This window comes from Primulina eburnea, chromosome 17, assembly GCF_022965805.1.
Source record: "Primulina eburnea isolate SZY01 chromosome 17, ASM2296580v1, whole genome shotgun sequence".
Lineage (NCBI taxonomy): Eukaryota > Viridiplantae > Streptophyta > Magnoliopsida > Lamiales > Gesneriaceae > Primulina > Primulina eburnea.
This window is the reverse complement of record NC_133117.1, coordinates 3,866,303-3,891,191: the sequence shown is the minus strand read 5'-3', so window position 1 is coordinate 3,891,191 and position 24,889 is coordinate 3,866,303. Positions and strand designations below refer to the sequence as shown.

Genomic DNA, 24,889 nt, shown 5'->3' with positions numbered 1-24,889 from the left:
GAGGCAGTTGAGACAGCTTTGTTTGGCTTCGCGGGCCATGCTGTTTACCCTGAAGGAGAAATAACACTGCCATTAACTTTGGGTATTGGATATTTACGAAAGACAGTCATGACAGTCTTTACAGTAGTAGACGCCCTGTCTTCATATAACATCATCCTCGGACGACCAGCTATGAAAGAAATGAGGGTTGTGGCTTCCACTTACCATCAGAAAATCAAATTCTCATTGCGAGCTCAGGTCGGGGAAGTCAGGGGAGATCAGCCTTCTTCTCGGAAGTGTCATGGGGAAACAGTCCGAGTAGATCAGAAGAAGGCAAGGAAGGAAGACAAGGGAAAGATGGTGATCCGAGCAGAGGAGGTGTCTGAGGAAAGGGAGGTGCATTTTGTTGCCGATGAGGAGCAGGAAATGGTAAAGATTGACCCAGGGAAGCATGTTCGGGTGGCCCGAGATCTTAATATGTCACATGGGTAAGTCTCTTGGCCTGTTTAAAAGCTAGCATATGTGTTTTCGTTTGGTCTCATGAGGAACTAGTTGGGATCTCACCTCAAGTGGCTGATCATAAATTGAATATTATCCCTTGATCTTGGCATGTAAAGCAAAAGAAAGACATTTTGGCCCTGAAATAGATAAAGTCATCGATGAACATGTGCGGGAGTTGTTGTGGGCCTGCCACATTAGAGAAGTACAATTCCCAACCTGGCTTTCAAATGTGGTTCTTGTCCCGTAAACTACGGGAAAATGGAGAATGTGTGTGGACTTCCAGGATTTGTACAAAGCTTGTCCCAAGGATTGCTATCTGCTTCCCCGGATTGATCAATTGGTAGATTTAACTTCTGGTTTCGAGTTGTTGAGCTTTATGGATGCTTATCAAAGATATCACCAGAGGCCATCCACATTCAGTTGAATTTCAAGAAACAAAGACTGCCTTATCACCTCCGAAGGACAAAGAGCCGCCACCAATCTCTTTGTATAGCCCTTTCTCGATTGGTGCTGCCTGGGGGGTGTAATCAGAAACTCAAACGGGAATGTTGAGGCTTGCTTCATTATCCAGTCTCCCCTTTCCGGTAGATGAGATCCTACCTATGTGGGCACTACCATCACTTCATTTCAACTGGTAAGATCTTGTCACACATACAATTTCAAAAAAAAAAAAATGGGTCCTATATATCATGGGCAAATCTTGGCCATCCATCCTATCATGGGAGCAATACCCACATGAGTACGATGAAATAAACACCCCCTTTCCACGCTAAATGTCAGGCTTTGGAAACTGGCCTACAAGTTGCCCATGAGAAAGGATTCAAAATTTCTAGGGTGGAAACAGACGCATTGTTCCTAGGCAGCCTAAACGAAGACACCTAAAATTTAATCCCATTTTCATGGATTTGGAAGCTGGCCCTGCATTTATTTTTCTTTTTCTCTAACAACCATCCTAAAATAGTATCCTTTTTCCTCTAGAAAACCAACCATCATTTAATACCTGCGCAGGGCCCGGTGTCTCTCCCATCTCCTTCCTCAAAAAGACCGAGCATATGGAAAGCTTAACGCACCGTCATTTTGCTTCTAACTCGTAAGACTCGAGAAAATTTCAAGCAACCTGCAGCTTTGATTTTTTTAAATAATTTTCTGATGCATGCACCATTAGGGGTGCAAACGAACCGAATCGAGCCGAATAATAGTAAAAAAGTCAGGCTCGAATTCGGCTCGAAATAGGTATATTCGAGTTCGAGCTCGATTCGAAGTTCGATAATTTCAAATATTTGGGCTCGAGCTCGGCTCGAAATGAAGTTCGAGTTCGAGTTCGGCTCGAAATATTCGAATATATTCGTGAACTATTCGAATTATTGCTCGGATATTAAGGTTTGAAAGCTCGAAATGCTCTAAATATTCGAAATGTATATATATATATATATATATATATATATATATATATATATAATTATATTATATTAATAAAATATTAAGGCTCGCGAACTATTCGCGAGCTATCGAACAAAATAATTTGGGCTCGAGTTCGGCTCGAAAAAAAGTTCGAACGTGTTCGAGTTCGGCTCAAATTCGATAAGTTCGAATACGAATCGAATATTTATCGAGCCGGCTCGAAAAATTCGCGAACATGTTCGGTTCGTTTGCAGCCCTAACCATAATACATTTCACAAGTTCATGTTTTTGAATTCTTTACATATGAATAATGCACACACAGACTGACACAGGCTGGATCGAGGACTCAAAATCAAAAGGAGGAACAAGTACTCGAAATTAATATTGTGTGTACCTCTTATTCTTCATTGGTATTGGTTACTTCCCGAAGTGTTTGTTATATATGATATTTATCATGTTGGTGTAATTAGCTGCCAACCAGGTCAGATCGTCTGTTTGTTAGCAAGGAAAAAATCAAGAAAATCAGGCCGCTTAAGAAATTTATAATCCCAGTGCAACCAGCGGTTTGATTCGGTTTCCTTTTCGCTTCCTGCGAGTTTTTATACATATTTAGCCACCCATTGCAGGGATGGATCGACGAAGCTTCGAGGATAAGGGCAACGTACGGTCATGGAAGATGAACATTAGGCGCAAAAACATCGGGTGATATCTACGAGCACGTCAAGTCCAAGGAAATATAGAGTAAATAAGTACTGTATAAGATCATATCTATTTATATATTTTACGATACTGTAATTCATGAAAATTTTGGTCTTAGTTCAGAAAATGATCATACTCTTTGCATGTTTAGCTCAAATTCTCAAACGTTTTGCCGTTGTCTAGTTTCAACCACCGGATAGCAATGGAAGAACCCAAAACATTCTCTTTGCATGTTTAGCTCAAATTCTCAACCGTTTTGCTCGAGTTCTAGTAATTTTCATTGAGTGAGTCTCATGTGAGACCGTCTCACAGATTAAGTCAACCATACCCATATTCACAATAAAAAATAATACTTTTTCATGGATAATCCAAATAAGAGATTCGTCTCACAAATATGACCCGTGAGACCGTCTCATACATGTTTTTGTCATTTTCATTTTATCCCTTCTATCCTAAATATCCCCCACTAGTATCACTATGTGTATATATAAATCAAATATTGAAAAGTTAAACCTGAGTAAAACTCAAAACAAAGCAAGTTACAAGATTCAAATTATAATTTTCTCACTTGGATTAGGATCATCCACCCAACAAAAAATTCATACAAACGAACAAATGAATTTGGAATTCATAGTTTCAAATACTTCCATCCAATCATCATTTTAAAATTTCCTACTACATTGTCCCCGATGGCCTCTGGAACGAATAAGGTCTCTGATTGGTACTGAGCTTGAACTAGATCGTTCGGATCGGTTAAATTCGGTTTTAGTTTTAAAAATTTTCATTTTTTTTGGCTCGGTTAATTGAACCGTACGGAAAACTGATTTTTATTTATTTTAAAATCATTATATTTATTTATATATTTTTATTAATAAATATAAATAAAGACACTGAGAAAATAGAAATTCAGTTAAACCGCAGAGTCAAAAACTTGTTTGAGACGGTTTCACGGGTCATATTTTGTGAGACGAATCTCTTATTTAGGTCATTCATGAAAATTATTACTTTTTATTGTGAATATCGGTAGTGTTGACCCGTCTCACAGATAAATATTCGTGAGATCGTTTTTCAAGAGACCTACTCAACCGCAAATATTTTGGCTTTTAACAAAACTAAACAGCAAAATTTGGTTCTGTTTTCGGTTCAGATTTTTGGTGAAATTATTTCCAGTCCGAATTAGGAAAGGCAACTTTCCCCCTGGGTTTGGGGCTCCGCGGGGAAAACCCGAAACGGGGATGGGGATCCCCGATTTTTTCGGGTTTGGGTTCGGGGATGGAGATTTTTTTAAATTCTCCCGCCCCGGAAATAATATCAATAATAAAATAATAGTATTATTAACATTAACAATATAATAATAATATTATTTTTTAAAATATTAATAATCTTATTATTATTAATATTGATATTAATATTAATATTATCTCTAATAATTATAGATAATAATAACTTTTGGTTTGAGAAAAAATCTCCGAATTCGTCATTGTCTTGTCATATTAATATTATTGAAACGGGGATGGAGAAGGGGATGTGAAGTTGATCCCCGAAGTTTCGGGTTTGGGGATTCCCCGAACCCGAAAAAGCGGGGATGGGGGCGGGGATGGGGGCGGGGATGGGGGTGGGGATGGAATTCGGAGATGGGGATTGTAATGACAAACCCGCCCCCGTCCCGGCCCATTGTCATCCCTAGTCCGAATTAACATCCCTAGCCTCAACTTGCTTCGTACGTAGTAGTATACCAGCAACAAATGAAAAATAAATCATGCGAGCATATTATAACATGATGTCTACAAAGAATAGTAACAACAATATGAAAAGACGGTTAATGAGATGCTACTCTTAGGGGATATGATAATGTCTTAAAAATATATTCGAAAATTTCGTTTATCAATATATGTGAGGTCCACTATTTTTGAGTGAGTCTCATGTGAGACAGTGAGAGCGTCTCACATATCTTAATTTGTGAGACGGGTCTACCCTACCCATATTCGCAATGAAAAGTAAAATTTTTAGCATAAAAAATAATACTTCTTCGTGGATGACCCAAATAAGAGATCTGTCTCACAAATACAACCCGTAAGACCGTCTCACACAAGTTTTTGCCACTATTTTTTCAATAGACGCTACATGTGGAAATAAGCGTTCACGTGGTACTATCCTTAACCTAATTGATATGTAGGGCACAACTTCAAAGGCCAGACCAAACCATGAACAAGGATCAGTTCAACTATTTCCATCATACGGTGGCTTTGACAAATATTTGATGTGCACCATCAAAAGATGTTTAAAAAAATTCCACTTTGTTTGGCCAATACCGAATCTTACAAACTGCGGGAAAAGAGATCTCCAATCCACTCGAAAACGACGACTTAAACTCATATTTTCATCATGTTTATGCATAAGATCGAATCGACATTACATATATGTAGACATTTGACTTTAAAACAGGGTGGAAATCCAACTCAGAAAGCTCAATCTCCACCAACAATAACAACAATAATTGAAGAATAATTACAGACAATGATGGTAACTCCTTTTTGAAATGTATCTGTCCAATAAGAAACAGCTGGATAGTGCAAGAGAAAAAATGAGATCAAGCATCGATCAACATCGAATGAATGGAAGCACACTTACAGTAGAAGAATTAAAGGATCTTTTTTAGAAGATGGATCATTCTTCGTGTTCAAGTCCGCACTGACCTTCATGGTTCGCAAGAATGGTCTCGGCAGCCTTTGCGAGGAGCATCAATACTTCCATTTCGTTAAGTGCTAGTCTTTTTCCCCCTTTCATTATAACAAAAGGATTGAAACTAATCGAATGCATGTAAAATTGATCTTTCCATGCCGGTCAATAAGGTGGCTCTATCCACGGCCAATCCCGGCACCACATACATCCCTTTATTCGAGGTCTAACCCCCATATTTCTAGCTATGTTGATATCTTCACGGCTTACAGGGAACCTGATCCAACGGGGATACATGGGGGCAATCGGCTACACTCAAGCGAAAAAATTTTGAAACTTAGAATATTTTCTTTTCAAAACTACTAGTTTTGTTTCCTCAGATGTATTGAGCCGCCCCCTCCGATCCCCTCTGCGGCTGCTCCACCACAAATTCACACTGCAAACCATCGGCCTCAACAACTTCTCGAGATAGCCCTTCATCCCCAGAACAAACAATCATTTTCAGCATGGCTAGAAAAGTTTCACCAGAACTCTTGGTTGATAAGAACAGTAGAATAAATGCACAATTGTAGAAAAAAAAAACTGGTACACAGATAGATACAAGTTGCAAAAGAAAAGTAAAGAAAACATGGATTCAAATAGGAGAAGTGTAATTATTCATTCATGAACTCATCATAGAGAAGTATTTGTACATATTCGTTCACAAATTTCACTTCATTCGTTAACTTAGCGTTGAGATCAATCATTTTGCAGGTTGAAATCTACAGTAGCAAAATCATAACCTCGAGTCACTAAAGATGAATTTGTTGGATAGCAAGGAATCTTTTTACATCAATTCTTGGCCGAGTGGCAATAGAATACCTTGAGCTCACACTTGGGCGAAATCGCCTTCAAGATCATTCTCGCGGTATCCTCCTGCCTCACTTTAGCCACCTCCTTCTCCACTAATACCGCCGCCACAATCCTCTCATAGCCACCGACACCTCCCGCCACATATGCCACCAATGCCGCCTGCACCGGACCTAGACTCGGATTATACGCTGCAGACTCGATGTAAGAACCCCTGTACACTTTCCCTTCACAATCCATCAGCGCCACCCCAGACGGGCAACCGCTGTAGGGAGCATATGCACTGTTAGCAGCTTCCAACGCCGATTTTCTCAACCGGGCTTCGTTAAGATCGTGTTTTTCACCATTGTCATTACTCAATTTTCCCACATTCGAATTCCCATCGCAACGATTTCTCGGGTTTGACGCATCATTTATTGTTGACAGATCCAACCGATTGTGATGGGATTCAAGGAGAAGAGGAGTTTCTTGATCCAGCAAATCATGCGGGCCGAACGGATTCGGTAGAATTTCTGGCAAGGGCTTGAAGGTGAGATCTTTAAGCCCACCGTTCAATTCAAGATTTTCTGTACAATCTTCCGGATCGGCGGTGATGTGGATTTTCAAGGAGGAGGAGAGGCGGAGCTCCTGCAAGAATTGCCGGCAGTGGCCACAGGGTGCCGCAGAGACGGCAAGCGAGAGGAGACGAGGGCAGCGGTGGACCGCAAGATTGGTGATAAGAAACTGCTCCGCGTGCACGGAGTGATGCAACGGCACCCCAGGAAATTCAAGATTGACGCCGAAGAACACACGGCCGTCGGAACCGAGTCCGACGGCGCCGACATGGAAGTTGGAGATGGGTGGGCGAGCTAATGACTGGGCAGAGTCGACGAGGTGGGGAAGAAGGTGCTGCACAGATGGAAGGCTCAAGGATTTGGCCATGGATTCTGCTTCAGAAGCATCTGTAACGAATTGGGATACCTTGGAATCCATGGACAATTGCTTGCAATGGTTTTCTGAATAAATTTTGGAGGATTCGGGGAGAAAGATTGGGTCTTGAAGAATTGTTGGAGTGGGGGAGTAGCCATGGTGTGAAGGTGGTGGTATTTATAGGATTTTCCATTTTCAGCTGGTGGAGTTCTTTTACAATTGGAATTGGTGTTCATACATCACGTAATTTGGTCCCCTTTAAAATTTTTATTTCATTATTATTTTTTTAGATTTCAAAATATCATTCATGAAATAATATTATTTTTTATGATAAATATAGATTTGATCGACATATCTCACGTATATATTTAGAAAGTTGGATGAAAAACATTATCTTGTTAAATAATTTTTGGCCTTCATTTTTATAGTAACTCTTCTCTGAAACAGTCTCATGGATCTATATTCGTGAGACATATTTACTTGATTCATAAAATTAATAATTTTGACATAAAAAATATTTTTTTATTGATAGAAAATATGTCTCATAAAACCAAACCGTAAGATAATTTTATAAGAGTTCTTATATTATTTGTAATAGACTATCAATTTAAACTCAATTTGTAAGTACTTCGATTTCTTTTATTATCGATATAAAATTCTAATAACTTGATATTATTGCTATTAATTACAATAGAAAATTGTAATTTGGGTTCTTCATATTAGTCTCTTTACTATTACTATTATGTTGTTAAATTTCAGTTTTAACTCCTAATTTTTTTTTTTTTTTTTTTTTTTTTTTTGTAATTTTGATATTTTTATGACTTGGTGTGGTGTAGAGCCTAGGTGAAGTTAATTTGATACAAACGTAATAATGGAGTGTATAGTATCACGTTAGTATTTTAAATTTAAGAAAAGTTAAAATTGTCAAAAATTGAATATATGTGATCAAAACTCAAATTCGATAACATAGAAAACAAAAATTATGAAGACATAAATTTATATGAGATGTAAAGTAAAATTTTGAAATATTTTTAAATATCAAAAGCGAAAATATAGTTACATCTGAAATTTGAGAAAAAGTAAATCATACAAGCTCTTACGATAGTGTTTCATGGGTGAATTTTGTGAGATAAATCTCTCACTCGAGTCGGTTCATTAAAAGGATTATTTTATATTCCAAAAATATTACTTTTATATGTATATATGAACCAAGTCACCGTCTCACAGATATAAAATCCTTGAGACCGTCTAACAGATATAAATCTTTGAGATCGTTTCACATGAACTTTACTCAAAAAATATTATACAAACTTATTTGTGCCAAATTTATATCTCATTCATAACAATCATATCTGAATACAATATTTTTTTGTTCTTATTTATACTTTTGATATTTGTAATGATCATCTCACTTGTAATATAAATAATTTATTATAAAAACTAGTTTTAATTTTTAATATAATATCTATATTTTTTTGAAAAAAATTATTCTACATAAAAAAATTTATCCAAAAACTCATGTGACTCGGTTTCACATGTCAATTTTATTAAATATATCTTTAACCCGACCAAATTTATGAAAAATATTATTTTTATACTAAAATTATTATTTTTCACTTTAAGTATGAATCAAATTTACCTATCTCACGGAAATAAATCTGTGAGACTGTTTCACAAAAACATTCTCAAACATTTGTTTTACACACACATATAGATATTTTTTTTGAGTTATATTAAATATGTTTAATCCAAAATAAAACCAAACCAACGGGAGTGTAGCAAAATTAATTCCTTGATATTGTGTCATTTCTCATGAAAATAATATTATATTTCATTAAAACATGTACAGAAATAGTAAATTTCGTAAGAAATTACACTCAATATATCATGAATTTTTAAATTTGTTTATGATAGCAAACAACATTGACTATCCAAGTTCCTTTGTCGGATTACCTCTAACTAACTTTTATATCATTTTCAATAATAGAATGTTTTATCTGATTTTCTTTAAATATTTTAATGAGTTAGGAAGATTCTTAGTAATGAAAGCTAGCTTTATGATATTTATTTATTATTTTTATTTTCTATCTTGTTTAGTTTTTCCCAATAAACAATGATGTCAAAAACTTGTGTGAGACGGTCTCACGGGTCGATTTGTGAGACGTGTCTCTTATTTGGGTCATTCATGAAAAAATATTATTTTTTATGCTAAGGGTATTACTTTCATTGTGAATATCGATAGGGTTAACTCGATAGGGTTAACTCGTATCACAGATTTAGATCCGTGATACGGTCTCACATGAGACCTACTCAACAATGATAATATGAGTAAGATTTTTGTAAGATGATATACATATCTTTATTCATAATACGGGTTAATTAGGTCTATATTTAGAGTGAAATATAATTTTTTTCATAAAAAATAATATTTTTTTAATTAATCAAATTGGATAGGATATCTGTATCACGAAATTGAATCGTTATATGATTAGTTTTATGTGTAAAAATATTTGATGTTTGTGACATATAATTCGTTTATTTGAACTAAATTCAAATGTGGATTCATAGTATAGGAAATATGTTTAACTCTATGTTTGGGGATCCAAATTTGTGAATGAATCGAACCAAATTATGTGTTTTTGTTGGGTGCAATAATTGTCTTTGCTTGGTAGAGCGATCAAACCATGATGATTGAGCTGTTGTACGGTTTAAAATATTTGAGTTGCACAATTACCATTAACTATAGTTTTTGGTAGAACGATAAATACTCGGTCCTACAGTTTTGTATATTTGATTTCAAGTTCGAATGTTACTAAATTTTCAATTAGGACAACTTAGAGAAAATGGCATTCATAATTTTTTTCCAGAAGGGAAACTTTGGTCAACAAATGGCAAGAAATAAAAAAATATATTTAAAACTTGTTAAATTACAAAATTTGGTTCCTTTTCATATTATTATTATTATTATTATTATTATTATTATTATTATTATTATTATTATTATTATTATTATTATTTATGTAATAATAAAAAATAAATTATTATAAAATAAAAACTTCAAAAATATTTAATACATATAATAACAAAATAGAAAATTAAAACAAAAAATAATTGAATAAAAGATATAAAATGGAATAACACAGGAGATAAGCTTCCACGTCACGGGAAACCTTTATTTATTGTCAATAAGATGCGTATTGGCAACATAAAAACAAGCAATTAAATTCTAGGGAACTATGCTATTGCAAATGAAATATATTTATAATTTAAATAAATATTTATTGAATTATAAAATATTAAAATCATACATATTACGTATGGAAAATTAGGAAAATCGCCCGAGTACAAACTCGATCTCAATACAAAAATTGGTTTTTTTGCTGATTTAATCCGATTTTCTCTGTAACGCCGATATGTTGCTAGATTTTTTACACTAAGGTGTAATTTTGAATGAACAGATCATAATCATAATCATAATCATAATCACAATCCTAATCTTATTTAGCTAATTTATTTGACGATTTTTTTAAAATGTCCTAGTATATAGTATGAAATTCTTATACGATTTTATGTAATTATGTAAAAAAAATGTATGAAATTTATGTGGCTTATTACATCCCAATAATTGATTGATGTTGACGAGCTATGTTGTAATTATTCCAGATATAATTGAAGCAAGCTTGCAAGCTTTAGCAAAGAACTGATTCTTTTTAGTGGTTATCATCAATATGCAATTATATACACTTGTGTTGGATTAAATTTAATATATTTAAGTTCATTACAGGATGTCCGAGTCAGCAAAATTGGTGAGAGTTTAATCAATGATCAGATTAACAAGGAACTGATTCTTTTTCGAGGTTATTAACAATATGCAATCAGAGACACTTGTGTTGAATTAAATTTAATATAATTAAGTTCATGATAGGATGTCCGAGTCAGTGAAATTGGTGAGCATTTAATCAATTATCAGATTAGTAAAGAACTGATTTTTTTTAGAGGTTATTATCAATATGCAATCAGAGAAACTTGTGTTGAATTAAATTTAATATATTTAAGTTCATGAAAAGATGTCCAAATCAATGAAGTTGGTGAGGGTTTAATCAACGATCTCTTACCGGTATTTTCTCGAGTCACCATGTTGCATGGAGTTTGCTTTGTACGGTTTATCTGACTAACATGATTTACATTCTACAAACTTTTGTTCACAAATTTATCAGTACACATTGAAAAATAACGATTTTTGGTTCCATGATCATAACTTATATTTTTATAGCATTTGCTTTGCCTTGTAAAACTCAATTAGAAAAAGACTTCTAGTGGAACCCTCGCTTTACCTGCCCTAAATTAGGTGTTGAATAGTTGGATTTTGTTCAAATTCCATTTGAGTACAATTTGTGGGTCACTTCTTCAAATTTACTTGACACGTACACGTGATTCTCTCACCTAACGGGGTTATTGATAAATACGTGAAATATGTTGGAGGATCGACTTCTTGTTACTCTCGATCCAATGTTAATAATAATAATACAACTCAAAACTTTTAAATTTAAAAATTGATCGAACATTAAGCAACATGTATGCTTCACAAATTTATAAACGTAGTTATCAAACATGAGTAGGTATTTTGTGAGAGGGATCAACTCTGCTTATGAGTGACCTAAATAGAATCTCCGTCTCACAAAATTGATCTGTAAAACCGTTTCACATGAGTTTTGTGTTCAAATATAGTAGCGCACGCGCACACACACATATATAATAGTGACACGCAGAGACGAATGTATTCTAGGGCTGTACTGGGCTGTAGCCTAGCCCAATTTTTTTTTATTTTTTAATAATTTAGCGACGGTTTTTCAACAAACGTCGCTAATATTTGTGACGGTTTTATGTAGATCGACGACGGTTTTAATTACACCATCGCTACTAGCGACGGTTTATTCAAACAGTCGCTAATAACAGCCGCTATTAGTACAACTAATAACAGTCGCTATCATTACCACTTTGATGTTTTTAATGCAACAATAGATTTCATTTTGATGGAGTTAAATACTCGGTTCAATGAGTAATCGGTGGAATTTCTTTCTCTTAGTACAACTTTAGATCCTAAAAATTCATTTGACTCATTTAACAGTGATGATATTTGCAAGCTTGCGAAGAAGTTTTATCCTGGAGATTTCACAGATCAAGAAATTGTTGCTTTGGAGTATGAATTGATACATTATAAACTTGATGTGATTCATAATTTAAATGTTTCTACACTTGTTGAGTTGTGTCAGCAATTGACCGAGAGTGTTTATGTTATGTTGACTAGATTGATTCATCTTGTTTTGACATTACCTGTGTCTACTGCCACTACTGAGCGGGCTTTTTCAGCAATGAAGCATGTGAAGACGACATTTCGCAATAAAATGGAGGATGACTTTCTTGCCGATTGTTTGACACTCTATATTGAACGAGATTTAGCTAAACATATTGATGTAAATTCTATTATTGATGAATTTTATGTTTTAAAATCTCGTAGGGCACAACTTCGTTGAACGATATAATGTAATTTTTTTTAATAATATATATGTCACGCCCCGAGTCCGGGTCCGCGGCTGCGTGACTGCACAATGAGCCCCTATAGCAACTACTTCGTATTCGTCCTCGCTTTACGAAAATGATTAACCCAAGTTGCTATAGAAGTCCATTGTAGCCCTTTATAAACTCATTTTAAATCTTTAATTTTTCAGATGTGGGACAAGGATATCACAATCACCCCTCTTTCAGAACGCGACGTCCCCGTCGCGGCCTGGCCACTCGATCCACCAGCACCGAGAATCTAGAGGTGGCTCCTACAGGTTCAAGAGGTGGCTCCCGTCATGTAGCACTTTGCCCCGCAGGTTCAAGAGGTGGCTCACATGCACGTAGCACTTTGCCCCGCATAGCACTTATTTCTCGGTGTTCCATGCCGGTGACCGGCTCTGATACCATTCTGTCAAGCCCCGAGTCCGGGTCTGCGGCTGCGTGACTGCACAATGAGCCCCTATAGCAACTACTTCGTATTCGTCCTCGCTTTACGAAAATGATTAACCCAAGTTGCTATAGAAGTCCATTGTAGCCCTTTATAAACTCATTTTAAATCTTTAATTTTTCAGATGTGGGACAAGGATATCACAATATAACTTATTATATTGAGTTCAAGCCCCCCCAACTTTTATTCCTGGATCCGTCCCTGGTGACACGGATGCATATATTAATACAATTTTTCTAAGAAATTGATACTCACGGGAAATTTAGGGTCCAATCCCAACGAGCGTCACTAGTTCAGACGTGGGCTTTAATATGACCCTGAGCCTGAAATCAAGAAAAAGACCGTTAAGAAGGGGCCAGGAGGGTGTCCTGGCGTAGCCCATCCGATACTCAAGTCAGTGACTGAGGATATATGGGGAGAGCAGCTAAGGGCGCTGCTGAAAACAATATAGTGAATTGAATGCCTGAACTGAACACTCAAACCTGGTATTTATAGGAGAATACCTGGGCCCTTGATGGGCTTGTCTTTCATTTGGGCTTGGGATGGGCCAGGGGTAGCGGGCCCATCCATGGGATATCACCAGTCTCCCCCTCCCGAGTCGAACTGAATCGCAGGTTTGAAGTTCGATTAGTCGTGCTGTCCTCGGGTTACCGGGTGCGAGTTTTGCATTATCTTCTACCCGTTCGTCAGTCCCCAAAAATTTGGAAACAAATCAAATCGCAATCCTAGCACCGCGTCAATTTATTCACAAGCTCTTTCCCGTCTACGCTCTACCTGCGCACCAACCCTAGCACTACTCCACCATCACCGCACCACCATCCGCGACCCTCACGCGTTCCCCTCCACATCGCAGCGCCGTGCCACACCCCTGCCCTGCGCGCGCCTCACCATGGTCCGAGCAGATGAGCTCGCCGGCCGAGCCCATCGCCTCGCGCCGCGCCACGCCCTCACCGAGCGTCCCGCTCGCCCATCACCTGCTACGCTCGCCCGGCGCGCCTCGCCATCTGTCGCACCGCATGCTCGCCCTCTGCCAAGCGCCCTGCCGAGCTCGCCCCAACGCAACACATACACGCTCGCCCACAGCGGGCAGCTCGCCCCTCGTCGAACGTCTCACCATCTGCCGCGCTACACGCTCGCCCTCTGCTGAGCGCCCTGCCGAGCTCGCCCCATCGCTGCGCATACACGCTCTCCCAACGCGCCTCGCCTTCTGCCGCGCTGCACGCTCGCCCTCTGCCGAGCGCCCTGCCGAGCTCCCGTGCTCGCCCCTGCCGAGCTCGCCCCTCGCCGTGCTCGCCCCTCACCGTGCTCGCCCCTCCCGTGCTCGCCCCTGCCGAGCTCGCCCCGCACCAGCCCATCGCCTCGTGCCGCACGCTCGCCCGAGCGCTCGTCCAGTACGTGGAGAATTTTGATACATTGCCTTGCGAATGGTTGTGTGATTTCTGATAAAATTTTATGGGGGCGTTGCCCCCACACCCCAACGACCTGACCGGGCAAGTTGATCCCCGTAAACTCTGCTCCCCAACATCTTTCGTTATCGACTAACCAAATAAATTTTTTTCCTCCCGAACTCTGCTCCTCTTCTAGGCGATGCCTTAGCAGAAAAAATTAATTCTCCTCCTCCACTCTGCTCCTCTGCTAGGCGATGCCACAGCAGGAAAATAACAATTCACCACCTCCACCCTCTAACTCCTCTGCTAAGCCGGGTCTTAGCAGGAAAATAAAAACTCAACATCTCCACCCTCTAACTCCTCTGCTAGGCGATGCCTTAGCAGGAGAATAAAATTCAACTCCTCCATCTAACTCCTCTGCTAGGTGATACCTTAGCAGGAAAATAAAAATTCAACACCTCCACCCTCTAACTTCTCTGCTAGGCCGGGCCCTAGCAGGAAATAAAATCAACACCCCCACCCTCTAACTCCTCTACCAAGCCGGGCCTTAGCAGGAAAATAAAATTCAACGCGCCCACCCTCTAACTCCTCTGTTAGGCGATGCCTTAGCAGGAAAATAAAATCAACACCTCCACTCTCTAACTCCTCTGCTAAGCCGGGCCTTAGCAGAAAAATAAAATTCAACGCGCCCACCCTCTAACTCCTCTGCTAGGCTATGCCTTAGCAGGAAAAAAAATCAACACCTCCACCCTCTAACTCCTCTGCTAAGCCGGGCCTTAGCAGGAAAATAAAAATTCAACATCCTCACCCTCTTACTCCTCTGCTAGGTGACGCCTTAGCAGGAAAATAGAAATTCAACATCTCCACCCTCTAACTCCTCTGCTAGGTGATACCTTAGCAGGAAAATAGAAATTCAACACCTCTACTCGCTAACTCCTCTGCTAGGTGATACCTTAACAGGAAAATATAATTTCTCTTGCACCTCAACTCTCCTCCTCTGCTAGGCGATGCCTTAGCAGGAAAATAAAGATTCTCCACCATCACCCCCTAACTCCTCTGCTAGGCAGCACCTTAGCAGGAAAATAAAGATTCTCCACCCTCACTCTCTAACTCCTCTGCTAGGCGACGCCTTAGCAGGAAAATAAAAATTCTCCACCCTGACCCTCTAACTCCTCTGCTAGGTGATACCTTAGCAGGAAAATAAAAACTCAACACTCCCACCCTTTAACTCCTCTGCTAGGTAATACCTTAGCAGGAAAATAAAAATTCAACACTCCCTCCATCTAATTCCTCTGCTAGGTGATGTCTTAGCAGGAAAATTTAATTTTTCATGCTGCTCCTCTACTAGGCGATGCCTTAGTAGGAAAATAAAATATCTCCGCGCCCCAACTCTGCTCCTCTACTAGGCGATGCCTTAGTAGGAAAATAAAATTTCTCCCCGCCCTCTAACTCTGCTCCTCTACTAGGCGATGCCTTAGTAGGAAAATAAAATTTTTCTCTTCTTCCAAACTCTGCTCCTCTACTAGGCGATGCCTTAGTAGGAAAATAAAATTTTTCCCCACCCCAACTCTGCTCCTCTACTAGGCCATGCCTTAGCAGGAAAATAAAATCTTTTTTCCACCCCAACTCTGCTCCTCTGCTAGGCAATGCCTTAGCAGAAAAATAAAATTTTTGCTCCTCTCCCCACTGCTCCTCTGCTAGACGATGTCTTAGCAGGAAAATAAAATTTATTTCATCCTCACAATACAACAACATCCATGAACTTAATATAAGAACTTATTTTTATTGAATTCCAACTGATTACATAGGAAAATGCAAAGATGAAATACATTAACAATAAATTCAAGAGTAATATTTTCTGAGGTGGTAAGCATTTCAGGGTCCCTTTGAAGCCTTGCCCTGCGCTTTCTCCAACTTTTATGCTCCTCTTATACCTCCCTGGACAAAGTCACTCACTTCTTCCTCTCTTAATCATGTGAACATCTGCACGCGCTCTTTTCCCCTCCTCCCTCACTACCCCCTCATAACATCGACGCGCGGCTTTTTGGTCCCCACACAAGACTCCAACTCCTTTTCCCACAGAAAACTTAAGCTTCTGATGATAAGTGGAAGCTACGGCTCTGAAATCCTTCAGGGATGGCCGCCCTATGATTCCATTATATGTTGACGGGATATCTACCACAGTGAAGGCTATCATCTTTGTTACCCGCCGAGGATCAGTCCCCAAGGATAAGGGAAGAACAATCTGACCCAAAAGGCGGGATGGCGTGTCCTGCAAACCCATACAGCGGGGTGGATACCGGCTCAAACTCAAATCCTTACATCTTCATTTGATCCAACGTGCTCTTGAACAAGACGTTCACGGAGCTTCCATTATCAATAAATATTCTCGCCACATCGTAATTGGAAATGGTGGCCGTTACCACCAAGGCATCGTTATGTGGAGCCACAACGCCTCGAAGGTCTTCCGGCCCAAAGTTGATGACAGGGTCTTGTGGTAAGTCTGCACCCCTAGATATCTCAAAGTTCTCCAACCTTCTCCCATGTGCCTTCCGAGCTCGCCCCGAGTCTCCATAAGTAGAACCCCCCGAGGTCATATGAATCATTCCTCTCGTAGGGTGGTTATCCTCATTCATTCCTCTCCTCGGTTCGACGGGCTTCTGAGGGACATCTTGACCTTCCCCTCTCTGCTCCCTGATCCTCTGACTTGTCCATGGAGGACCTTGACCACGCCTATGGGACGAGCGAGACATCTGTCGGCTCTTGGATGAGGATCCTTCTCGTATATCCCGCGAAGGTAATCTAGCACTGCACTCAACCCTTTGCGACTTCTCCCACCTCCCCTCGGACTCCCTCACTTCCATCACCTTGTCCCGACTCCCATCCATAGGAACATGAGATGAGAATTGTCCTCTGCCCCTAGCCTTATCATCCTCCCTCTCGCCCGCGCCTCTCTTCCTACTTCCTCTTTCCGCTCCCTCAACTCTACTTCCCCCAAGTTGCTGCTCCATTCTCTTATGCCGTTGAGCATCTTCGAGATTTACATATTTTTCCGCTCGAGATAACAGATCATCATAACTTGATGGAGGTTTCTTCACTAACGATTTAAAGAACTCTCCTCCTCTAAGTCCCTGGGTAAAGGCACTTATCATGATGTCAGTAGTGGCCGCTGGTATCTCTAACGCTGCGTTGTTGAAACGCTGAACAAACTCTCGCAAAGTTTCAGCTTCTTGTTGTTTCACCACAAACAGGCTCAAATAGTTTTTTTTGTGTGTTTTGCTGCTAGAAAATCTGTGCAAGAAAGCAGCAGAAAAATCCTCGAAAGATCGTATAGAGTTGGGATGCAAGGTGTTAAACCATTGCTGAGCTGACCTCACCAACGTGCCCAGAAAAACCCTGCACCTGACCCCATCTGAATATTGGTGCAACAGAGCCGCATTCTCAAATCTCCCCAAGTGTTCTTCGGGGTCCGTATGTCCATCATACTCTCCCACATTCGACTGTCGAAAATTTGGAGGAAGTCCTTCTACTAAAATGGCTAGTGAAAAGGGACTTCCTCTCTTGGGTGTCGGCGCTCTGCTGCCTCAACATCTGTATTTCCTTCCACATTTCTCTCATCTCCCCAATCTCTCCACTTTGGTGGGGCTGTGTCTCTTCAACCCTGCTCTGGTGGCCCTCAGCATTTTCCTCTTGCTCTTGACGAGTGGCTTGCTCTTCAGCAAACATAAATTCTTGGTTCCTCTTCATAGCCTCATCCACTGTCCGAGTGATAAAGTGGCCCAATTGCTCCAGGGTCAAGTTCCCCACATTTTCATTAGGACGAGGTTGCTCGACCCTGTTCTCTTGACGAGGTTGTTCTGTTCTCGTCTCCTGATGGGGTTGTTCCTGCCTTGCCTCAGCATGAGACTGTTCAGGTCCCCTCTGAGGATGCGATGTTGCTGAGGTAGCTCTTCTACTCCCTCTCTTCCCTACCATCTCTACGTCTCAACTCAAATGTTCCCACAGACGGCGCCAAGTGATACTCATGGGAAATTTAGGGTCCGATCCCAACGAGCGTCACTAGTTCAGACGTGGGCTTTAAGATGACCCTGAGCCTGAAATCAAGAAAAAGACCGTTAAGAGGGGGCCAGGAGGGTGTTCTGGCGTAGCCCCTCCGACACTCAAGTCAGTGACTGAGGATATATGGGGGGAGCAGCTAAGGGCGCTGCTGAAAACAATATAGTGAATTGAATGCCTGAACTGAACACTCAAACCTGGTATTTATAGGAGAATACATGTGCCTTTGATGGGCTTGTCTTTCATTTGGGCTTGGGATGGTCCAGGGGTAGCGGGCCCATCCATGGGGTATCAGAAATATTTTAATTTTTTTTAAATGAGAAAATTTTAATTTTATGCAAGAAAAATTTTGGGCTTAACCTTGTGATTCGGAGGTGGATAGGGGAGATGGGGGCTATTATCGTCTAATTCAGGAGTTGAATTTTTTTTAAAGAAAAAATAGTTCTCTAAATTTCAAATATTTTTTTCCCTAAAATTGTTTAGTGGTTTTTTTTTTTAAAATCATACTTGCTTACTGAATGGGCTCTTAAATGAGAGGCAACTGAAATTGGTTAAGTCGACGCTACATGTGCGGGGTTTGGATGGACAAGATTCATACACATATATGATTTTAAAAAAGAGTGAGTCTCATGTGAGACGTCTCACGGATACTAATCTGTGAGACGGGTCAACCCTACCCATATTCACAATAAAAAGTAATACTCTAAGCATAAAAAATTATACTTTTACATGGATGACCCAAATAAGAGATCCGTCTCACAAATTCGACCCGTTAGACCGTCTCACACAAGTTTTTATCTTTAAAAAAATTAGTGGACCCCATATATGTTTGGTTAAATTTGGACCCTTGATTCTATCATGGAGTAGTGCCCCACATGTAGGATGGAATGAACCAATGAAATTGGAGACCAACTATCCACTTGTTAGCAAAAACAATATTGGTTATTTCGGTAAAATCGGTTCGGTTTCGGTTTCGGATTATCGGTTATACAGAATTATGTTTTTATTTTAATTTTTTGTAAAAAATAATTTTAGGGCCTGAATTATAAAATTTGTTTGGGCCTTGCCTTTATATTTTGGTATGATCCAGATTTAATAAGGAAAATATCACATTCATATGTTATATTTGTCAATAAATAGTATATATTATATAATAAAAAAAATTAGAAATCTTGATTTAAAAAACAATAACTTGGAAAGCAAAATATTTTTTTTACCCAAAAAACCGGTTATTTCAGTTACCGATCGAGATAACCGTTTTTTTTACGTTTTCGTTTGTTCAATTTCAAGAGTGAAAATCGACCTATTTGGTGGAGCGGAAGATTTTTTTCTCACCCTTGTTTATTCACTGAAACTCGGAAGAAATGAACTGACATGAATATTTAAGGTGGTGGTATACCATCCCAATTTGAGTTGAAATTTTTAAATTTTTTTCCTTACAATTTCATTTAAATTCGAACTTGAAATGTTCATTGGATTAGTTTATTGTGGATTTTTTTTTATAAATATAAAAAATAGAGTATAAATAAAGATATTATGTATTGTATTTTGAAGAGATGCTTTGTGGTTATCTACATTGAAGCGATATGGTAGATTTCGATCTGGAAATGATAGTCAACATATATTTAAATGTTGGTAAAAACTTATGTGAGACGGTCTCACGTTTTGTATTTTGTGAGACGAATCTCTTATTTGAGTCATTCATGGAAAAATATTAATTTTTATGCTACGAGTATTACTTCTTATTATAAATATCGGTAGAGTTGACCCGTCTCAGAAATAAAGATTAATGAGATCGTCTCACAATATACTTACTCTTAAATATTTTGATCCGATATAACGTTGATATGATACAATGTTGTATGAACATTCTCATTTAAAATTATCAAAAACTGAAAAGAAAAATATAATCGTTATGACAACACATATTAAATTTCCCAACTAAATATTAAATGTAGGATTTTAAACTTTGTAATATTTCAAAAATTTAATAAATGAAAGGAAGATGGCCACGTAAACAGCATTCTTACCACCAAAAAAGACCCGAAAAATTCCCAAAATCACATGTAAAAAACGAAGATGATGGGTATTTTACGTTCCCATGTGTTGTTTCAGGTAATCGCAAGTCTTATCCACAGACTTCACCGAGAAGATGAAGCGTGGGCTTTAATTTGCATGTGACTATAATAATAATGATAATACTGTAGTAAAACAGAGAGATGGCTAGTATGTTGGGCATCAGACTGCAGTATAGGCCAAGAAATTTAGCGGGCGTTAATTTTTCTTGCCTACCCGCATTTACTTTCATCTCTGTGCCTCAATTTTCAGCGAGAATTAATGGATTTAAAGCATCTCGTAGGGTTTTGATTAGAGCTGGATTGCCATTTTTTTCGCAGTTAATGAACATGGCTGGGAATCTTGCCTCTAAATCTTTCATTGCTTCGGCCAGGCAGAAGGGTGCTATCGAAAAGGTCAGATTTTTTAAAACAATTTCTTTAGATTTCGAAGTCTTTCGTGGTTTAAGAAGTTGGGTTTTTCTTGAATTGGGTTTCTCATTTGTTTGGTTTTTGAGTTATTGAGTCTTGATTTTTCTTTGCATTTTGTGCGAAGATGCTGGTTGAGATGTTCCCTTTTCTAATTCAGTGGTGATGGCTTCATGTTTGTGAATATTGATCATGGTGTATCGCTTTCTTCCAACTTAGGTGTTGGAGAATGTGGAATGGCCAGAGAAATTTCCCTTCAAGGAAGAGGATTTTCTGCGTTTTGATGAGTAAAGTCTCGAGGAATCCGTTTGTTTTCTTGTGTCACACTTCGAACACCATTTCGGGTTCATATGCTCTGTTTTATTTTACATGATTCGTACAAATATTTGATGAAGAAAATTTGTGTTTTCCAGGTCACCAGATACTGTGTTCTATGATAATCCACGTTTTGTGACTCATATTGACGATCCGGCCATTGCTGCTCTCACCAAGTACTACTCGACGAATTTTCCGCCAAGTGATACTCCGGGAGTAGCTGTTCTTGACATGTGCAGCAGTTGGGTGAGTCTTATCTTGCCTTAAACTTCATTCTCTTTGCTAAAACCATTGCACCACCGTAACACGATTCTTATATTTAATCTAGGTCAGTCATTATCCTAAAGGATATAAGCAATCCAGGATAGTGGGAATGGGATTGAATGAACAAGAGCTAAAGAAAAATCCAGTGAGCTCCATATCATAGATTCTTGCAGTTGAATTTATACTGTTCATCTAATTATATACTGATTACACGCATCTTCGCTTGATCTGTTTCATACCAAACGCTTGCCATTAATCAAAGAATTCATTTGCTTCCATCGGTATCTCTGTAGGTCTTGACAGAGTATGTTGTGCAAGATTTAAATGTCAATCCTAAACTCCCCTTTGAAGACAACGCCTTCGATGTTATTACGAATGTGGTATGTTTCATCAACAGATTAACCGGATATGGCAACATGATTCGATCCATTTTACATCGGAAGAAACAGTGTTTTAGAGTTTAATCATTGGATGTATCATGCATCCATATGTGTGTGAGTAGAGCGAGTACTTTATGAAACATACATGGTACCTATACCTTTAAGGTTACTTACTCTACATAAAGTGATTCGTGTAGTATGGCATACAAAGCTCATTCCATTCATTTTTTTTTATATTGCAAGCTTTTTTGATAGCTTTTGATTTACAGTAACGTTTAGGATGTCAATTTGTGTCACAGGTTAGTGTCGACTACCTTACGAAGCCTCTCGACGTTTTCAAGGAGATGTCCCGGATCCTTAAACCAGGCGGACTTGCCATTATGAGGTGAGAGTAAATTGATTTATGAAAGTATAAACTGCACCAGAACGTAAGTAGCAAGAAATTCTTGATGATATTAAGCTCCGAGCTTTATAGTGCTGTTATTGTTTGTGGTTGTTTAAATGTGTCTTATAATTTCAAATACATTTAGCTTGCAACCTTCTCTTTGTAGATTTCATCTAAGTTTGTGTATTATTCTTGCACCATAAGCTTCTCGAATCGCTGTTTCTGGACAAAGGCAATCTCAATATGGACATCAACTGGAGATGCTGATCATGCAATGATAGTTGGTGCTTATTTCCATTATGCCGGAGGTTTTGAGCCACCTAAGGTAATGTTCCATTGATTTCTGGTCTCACTGATTCAAGAATACATCAATTTCCGGTGATTTTTAGGATTTAACGCTATAGTCTATATTCAGGACATTATGATATCTTTACCACTGACATGGTTTCGACGGTCATTATGTTCAGGTAAACAATGATAACATCATTTTAATGTAATTCTTTTCAGGCTGTGGATATATCTCCAAACCCTGGTCGAACTGATCCAATGTACGTCGTGTACTCAAGAAAACTAGCAATCGCCTGACGTTGTAAACCAAATAAGTTTTGAGTAAGCTGGCTGGTGAGTATATGTAAACATCTTACACATAAAATTGCAATAAGAAGATCATTTTTCGACTTCGATTGTAGCCATGGAGTAGTTACTGCAACAACTTTTATAGAATATGAACATGTGATGGAGGCTCCACCTTTACATTTTACTTTTCCTTTTATGGTTTCCATTAAAGTTTTATACTTCACAGCACAAAACAAACCACAAAGAATACATACAATGCCCATAAAGAAAAAAAGGTACTGAAAAGCTACTAAAAAACACAAGTTCTAAAGAGCGGAAATCTTAGTTTGGACACACCTTTTATTAAGCCCAGCCCTGTTTGTATCGGCGAAAAAGTTCTTCGGTTTGAGCATTCTTGTATGCGCTGCAAGCTATGAGATAAACCCATATCAGAACCACCACTGTGATAATTAGTATAATGTTCACTTTCCTCCATGTATGTCTCAAGCTCCCTAGTAAACCAGCTTTGCAAGAATCGCAGTTGTAGCACAATTGGCTGGGATCATTGTTCCAAATAGTGCAGTCAGCTGCTGCTGCAGCATTCGATGGCCCGATCCACGTTATGGGGTTCGAGTATTGGAATCCGCAAACCATTGGAGGCTTGCAGCACCCTGACTGTAGTAAGAAAGAAAATGCACAAGTTATGTGTGTGGATCTACTTCTCTTGTTCGTGGTAATTAAAGTGAAATCAAGAAATATGATGTCGGATTTACATCATTAGCGCATATGGGACACCTTTTTATGTAAAATGCAGACTATTTTACGTCATTTCTTATTAACAAATTGCACTTATAGCCCAACATTTGTCAGTCGCTAATCAGAAATGGAAATAAGATTAGTGTCGTAGATGGCAGTATTAACTGAACTAAAAAATGACGAAAAACAAACAAGATTACAGGCTGGAATTCGATCCCATAATCAAACTCCAATCAAACTAAGGGGGGACAGGAAAAAGGGATTCCACTAAGAGAATGTGACCCCCAAAAAACAGAGTAAATACAGACAATTATGGAATACTTGAACAGCCTAAATTTCAATTTTCTTCTCGTGTAATCCTTAAAAAGTTAATATTTTACAGATTTTGCATTTGAATAAACTCCAAGAAAAATCAAGAACTTTTTTTTCACCTGAATAGGAGAGAGATGAGCAGCAAAGAAATCAGCAGCAGAAACATACTCCTGGGCTAGCTTAGGGCATGTTTGGGTATCCTGCAAACAAGCCCTTATCTTCCCCCAGCTATCACTCCCCGTAACATGATCCCTCAGCCAAGACGAGAAGCCCTCCAGCCTGTACTCCCGGAACCCCACCCCAGGCACGGAATACGCGCCATCGGGGCGCGTGACGATGAAAGCAAGCACAATCAGCACGAGAAGCCCCACGATAAGTATAGCCATGCACACCAAGTACACGCCCAGAAGCCCCTCCTTCTTCCAGTACGCCCCCACGAACCCAGTAAGGGACACCAGCAAGAACGCGATCCCGATGAAGATCAGCGGCCACCGGAGCCAGTGGATGCACTCGTTGTCCGTCTTGGAAGCCAACCATATGCCGGAGGCCATTATCGGGATCGAGCACATCAAGGCCACGAAGTTCAGGATTGCTGTAATGTTGTTGCTCAATGCCATGATTTTCTTGGCGCTGAGTGTGAGGGAAAGTGAGCTTGGATTGCTTCGGATTTACTGTCGAAAAGATGAAAATCTTTCTTGTTTCGGGAGATTCTGATGTTCCCGACAAAGGTCGGCGAGTGGCAGGTTCAGAATACGCACTCTTAAGTGTGAGAGTTTTCGAGAAAGATATTTCGTGTACTGAAAGTCAAATATATTAATTTATTCGTTTCTTTCGTCATAATTATATATACGAATTTTTTTTTTCGACTCGAATATAATATATATATATATATTATCGATAGATCTGTAATTTTATTGACTGGAATAGTTTATTACAAAACTTGTCAAAACTCATCATTCATCCACACA

General features: G+C 38.9%; 3 protein-coding genes across 5 annotated transcripts; 1 reads left to right on the top strand and 2 right to left on the bottom strand.

The window, feature by feature from the left end:
* Positions 1-5,892: 5,892 nt before the first annotated feature.
* Positions 5,893-7,233, bottom strand: LOC140818590 (cytidine deaminase 1-like). Its single transcript, XM_073178600.1, has one exon. It carries the CDS (start codon positions 7,078-7,080, stop codon positions 6,091-6,093), a length of 990 nt encoding a protein of 329 aa, XP_073034701.1. The 5' UTR covers positions 7,081-7,233; the 3' UTR covers positions 5,893-6,090.
* Positions 7,234-20,508: 13,275 nt separating this feature from the next.
* LOC140818277 (uncharacterized) lies at positions 20,509-22,977 on the top strand. 3 transcript variants are annotated; one of them, XM_073178200.1, is made up of 9 exons: positions 20,509-20,586; positions 20,868-20,942; positions 21,174-21,241; positions 21,368-21,515; positions 21,598-21,678; positions 21,827-21,913; positions 22,213-22,298; positions 22,503-22,623; positions 22,806-22,977. In XM_073178200.1, the coding sequence occupies exons 1-9, from the start codon at positions 20,551-20,553 to the stop codon at positions 22,881-22,883; spliced, it is 780 nt and encodes a 259-aa protein (XP_073034301.1). In that variant the 5' UTR covers positions 20,509-20,550; the 3' UTR covers positions 22,884-22,977. The 3 variants fall into 3 exon arrangements, with proteins under 3 accessions (XP_073034301.1, XP_073034299.1, XP_073034300.1); XM_073178198.1 differs by lacking the exon at positions 20,509-20,586 and having other exon boundaries at positions 20,593-20,942; XM_073178199.1 differs by lacking the exons at positions 20,509-20,586; positions 21,827-21,913 and having other exon boundaries at positions 20,593-20,942.
* Positions 22,978-22,993: 16 nt separating this feature from the next.
* On the bottom strand, positions 22,994-24,675 carry LOC140818279 (tetraspanin-2-like). The gene is made up of 2 exons (XM_073178201.1): positions 24,041-24,675; positions 22,994-23,528 (listed from the first exon to the last, which is right to left on the bottom strand). Exons 1-2 carry the CDS (start codon positions 24,536-24,538, stop codon positions 23,217-23,219), a joined length of 810 nt encoding a protein of 269 aa, XP_073034302.1. The 5' UTR covers positions 24,539-24,675; the 3' UTR covers positions 22,994-23,216.
* Positions 24,676-24,889: the final 214 nt, after the last annotated feature.

What these genes read in the sequence shown, in the direction of transcription:
- LOC140818277 (XM_073178198.1), top strand. Translation starts at nt 20,691, where the DNA reads ATGGCTAGTATGTTGGGCATCAGACTGCAGTATAGGCCAAGAAATTTA. An exon ending in AGAAGGGTGCTATCGAAAAG is followed by an intron (nt 20,943 to 21,173) that starts GTCAGATTTTTT and finishes CTTCCAACTTAG; the next exon opens with GTGTTGGAGAATGTGGAATG. An exon ending in AAGAGCTAAAGAAAAATCCA is followed by an intron (nt 21,679 to 21,826) that starts GTGAGCTCCATA and finishes GTATCTCTGTAG; the next exon opens with GTCTTGACAGAGTATGTTGT.
- LOC140818279 (XM_073178201.1), bottom strand. Translation starts at nt 24,538, where the DNA reads ATGGCATTGAGCAACAACATTACAGCAATCCTGAACTTCGTGGCCTTG. An exon ending in CTCATCTCTCTCCTATTCAG is followed by an intron (nt 23,529 to 24,040) that starts GTGAAAAAAAAG and finishes TTCTTACTACAG; the next exon opens with TCAGGGTGCTGCAAGCCTCC.
- LOC140818590 (XM_073178600.1), bottom strand. Translation starts at nt 7,080, where the DNA reads ATGGATTCCAAGGTATCCCAATTCGTTACAGATGCTTCTGAAGCAGAA.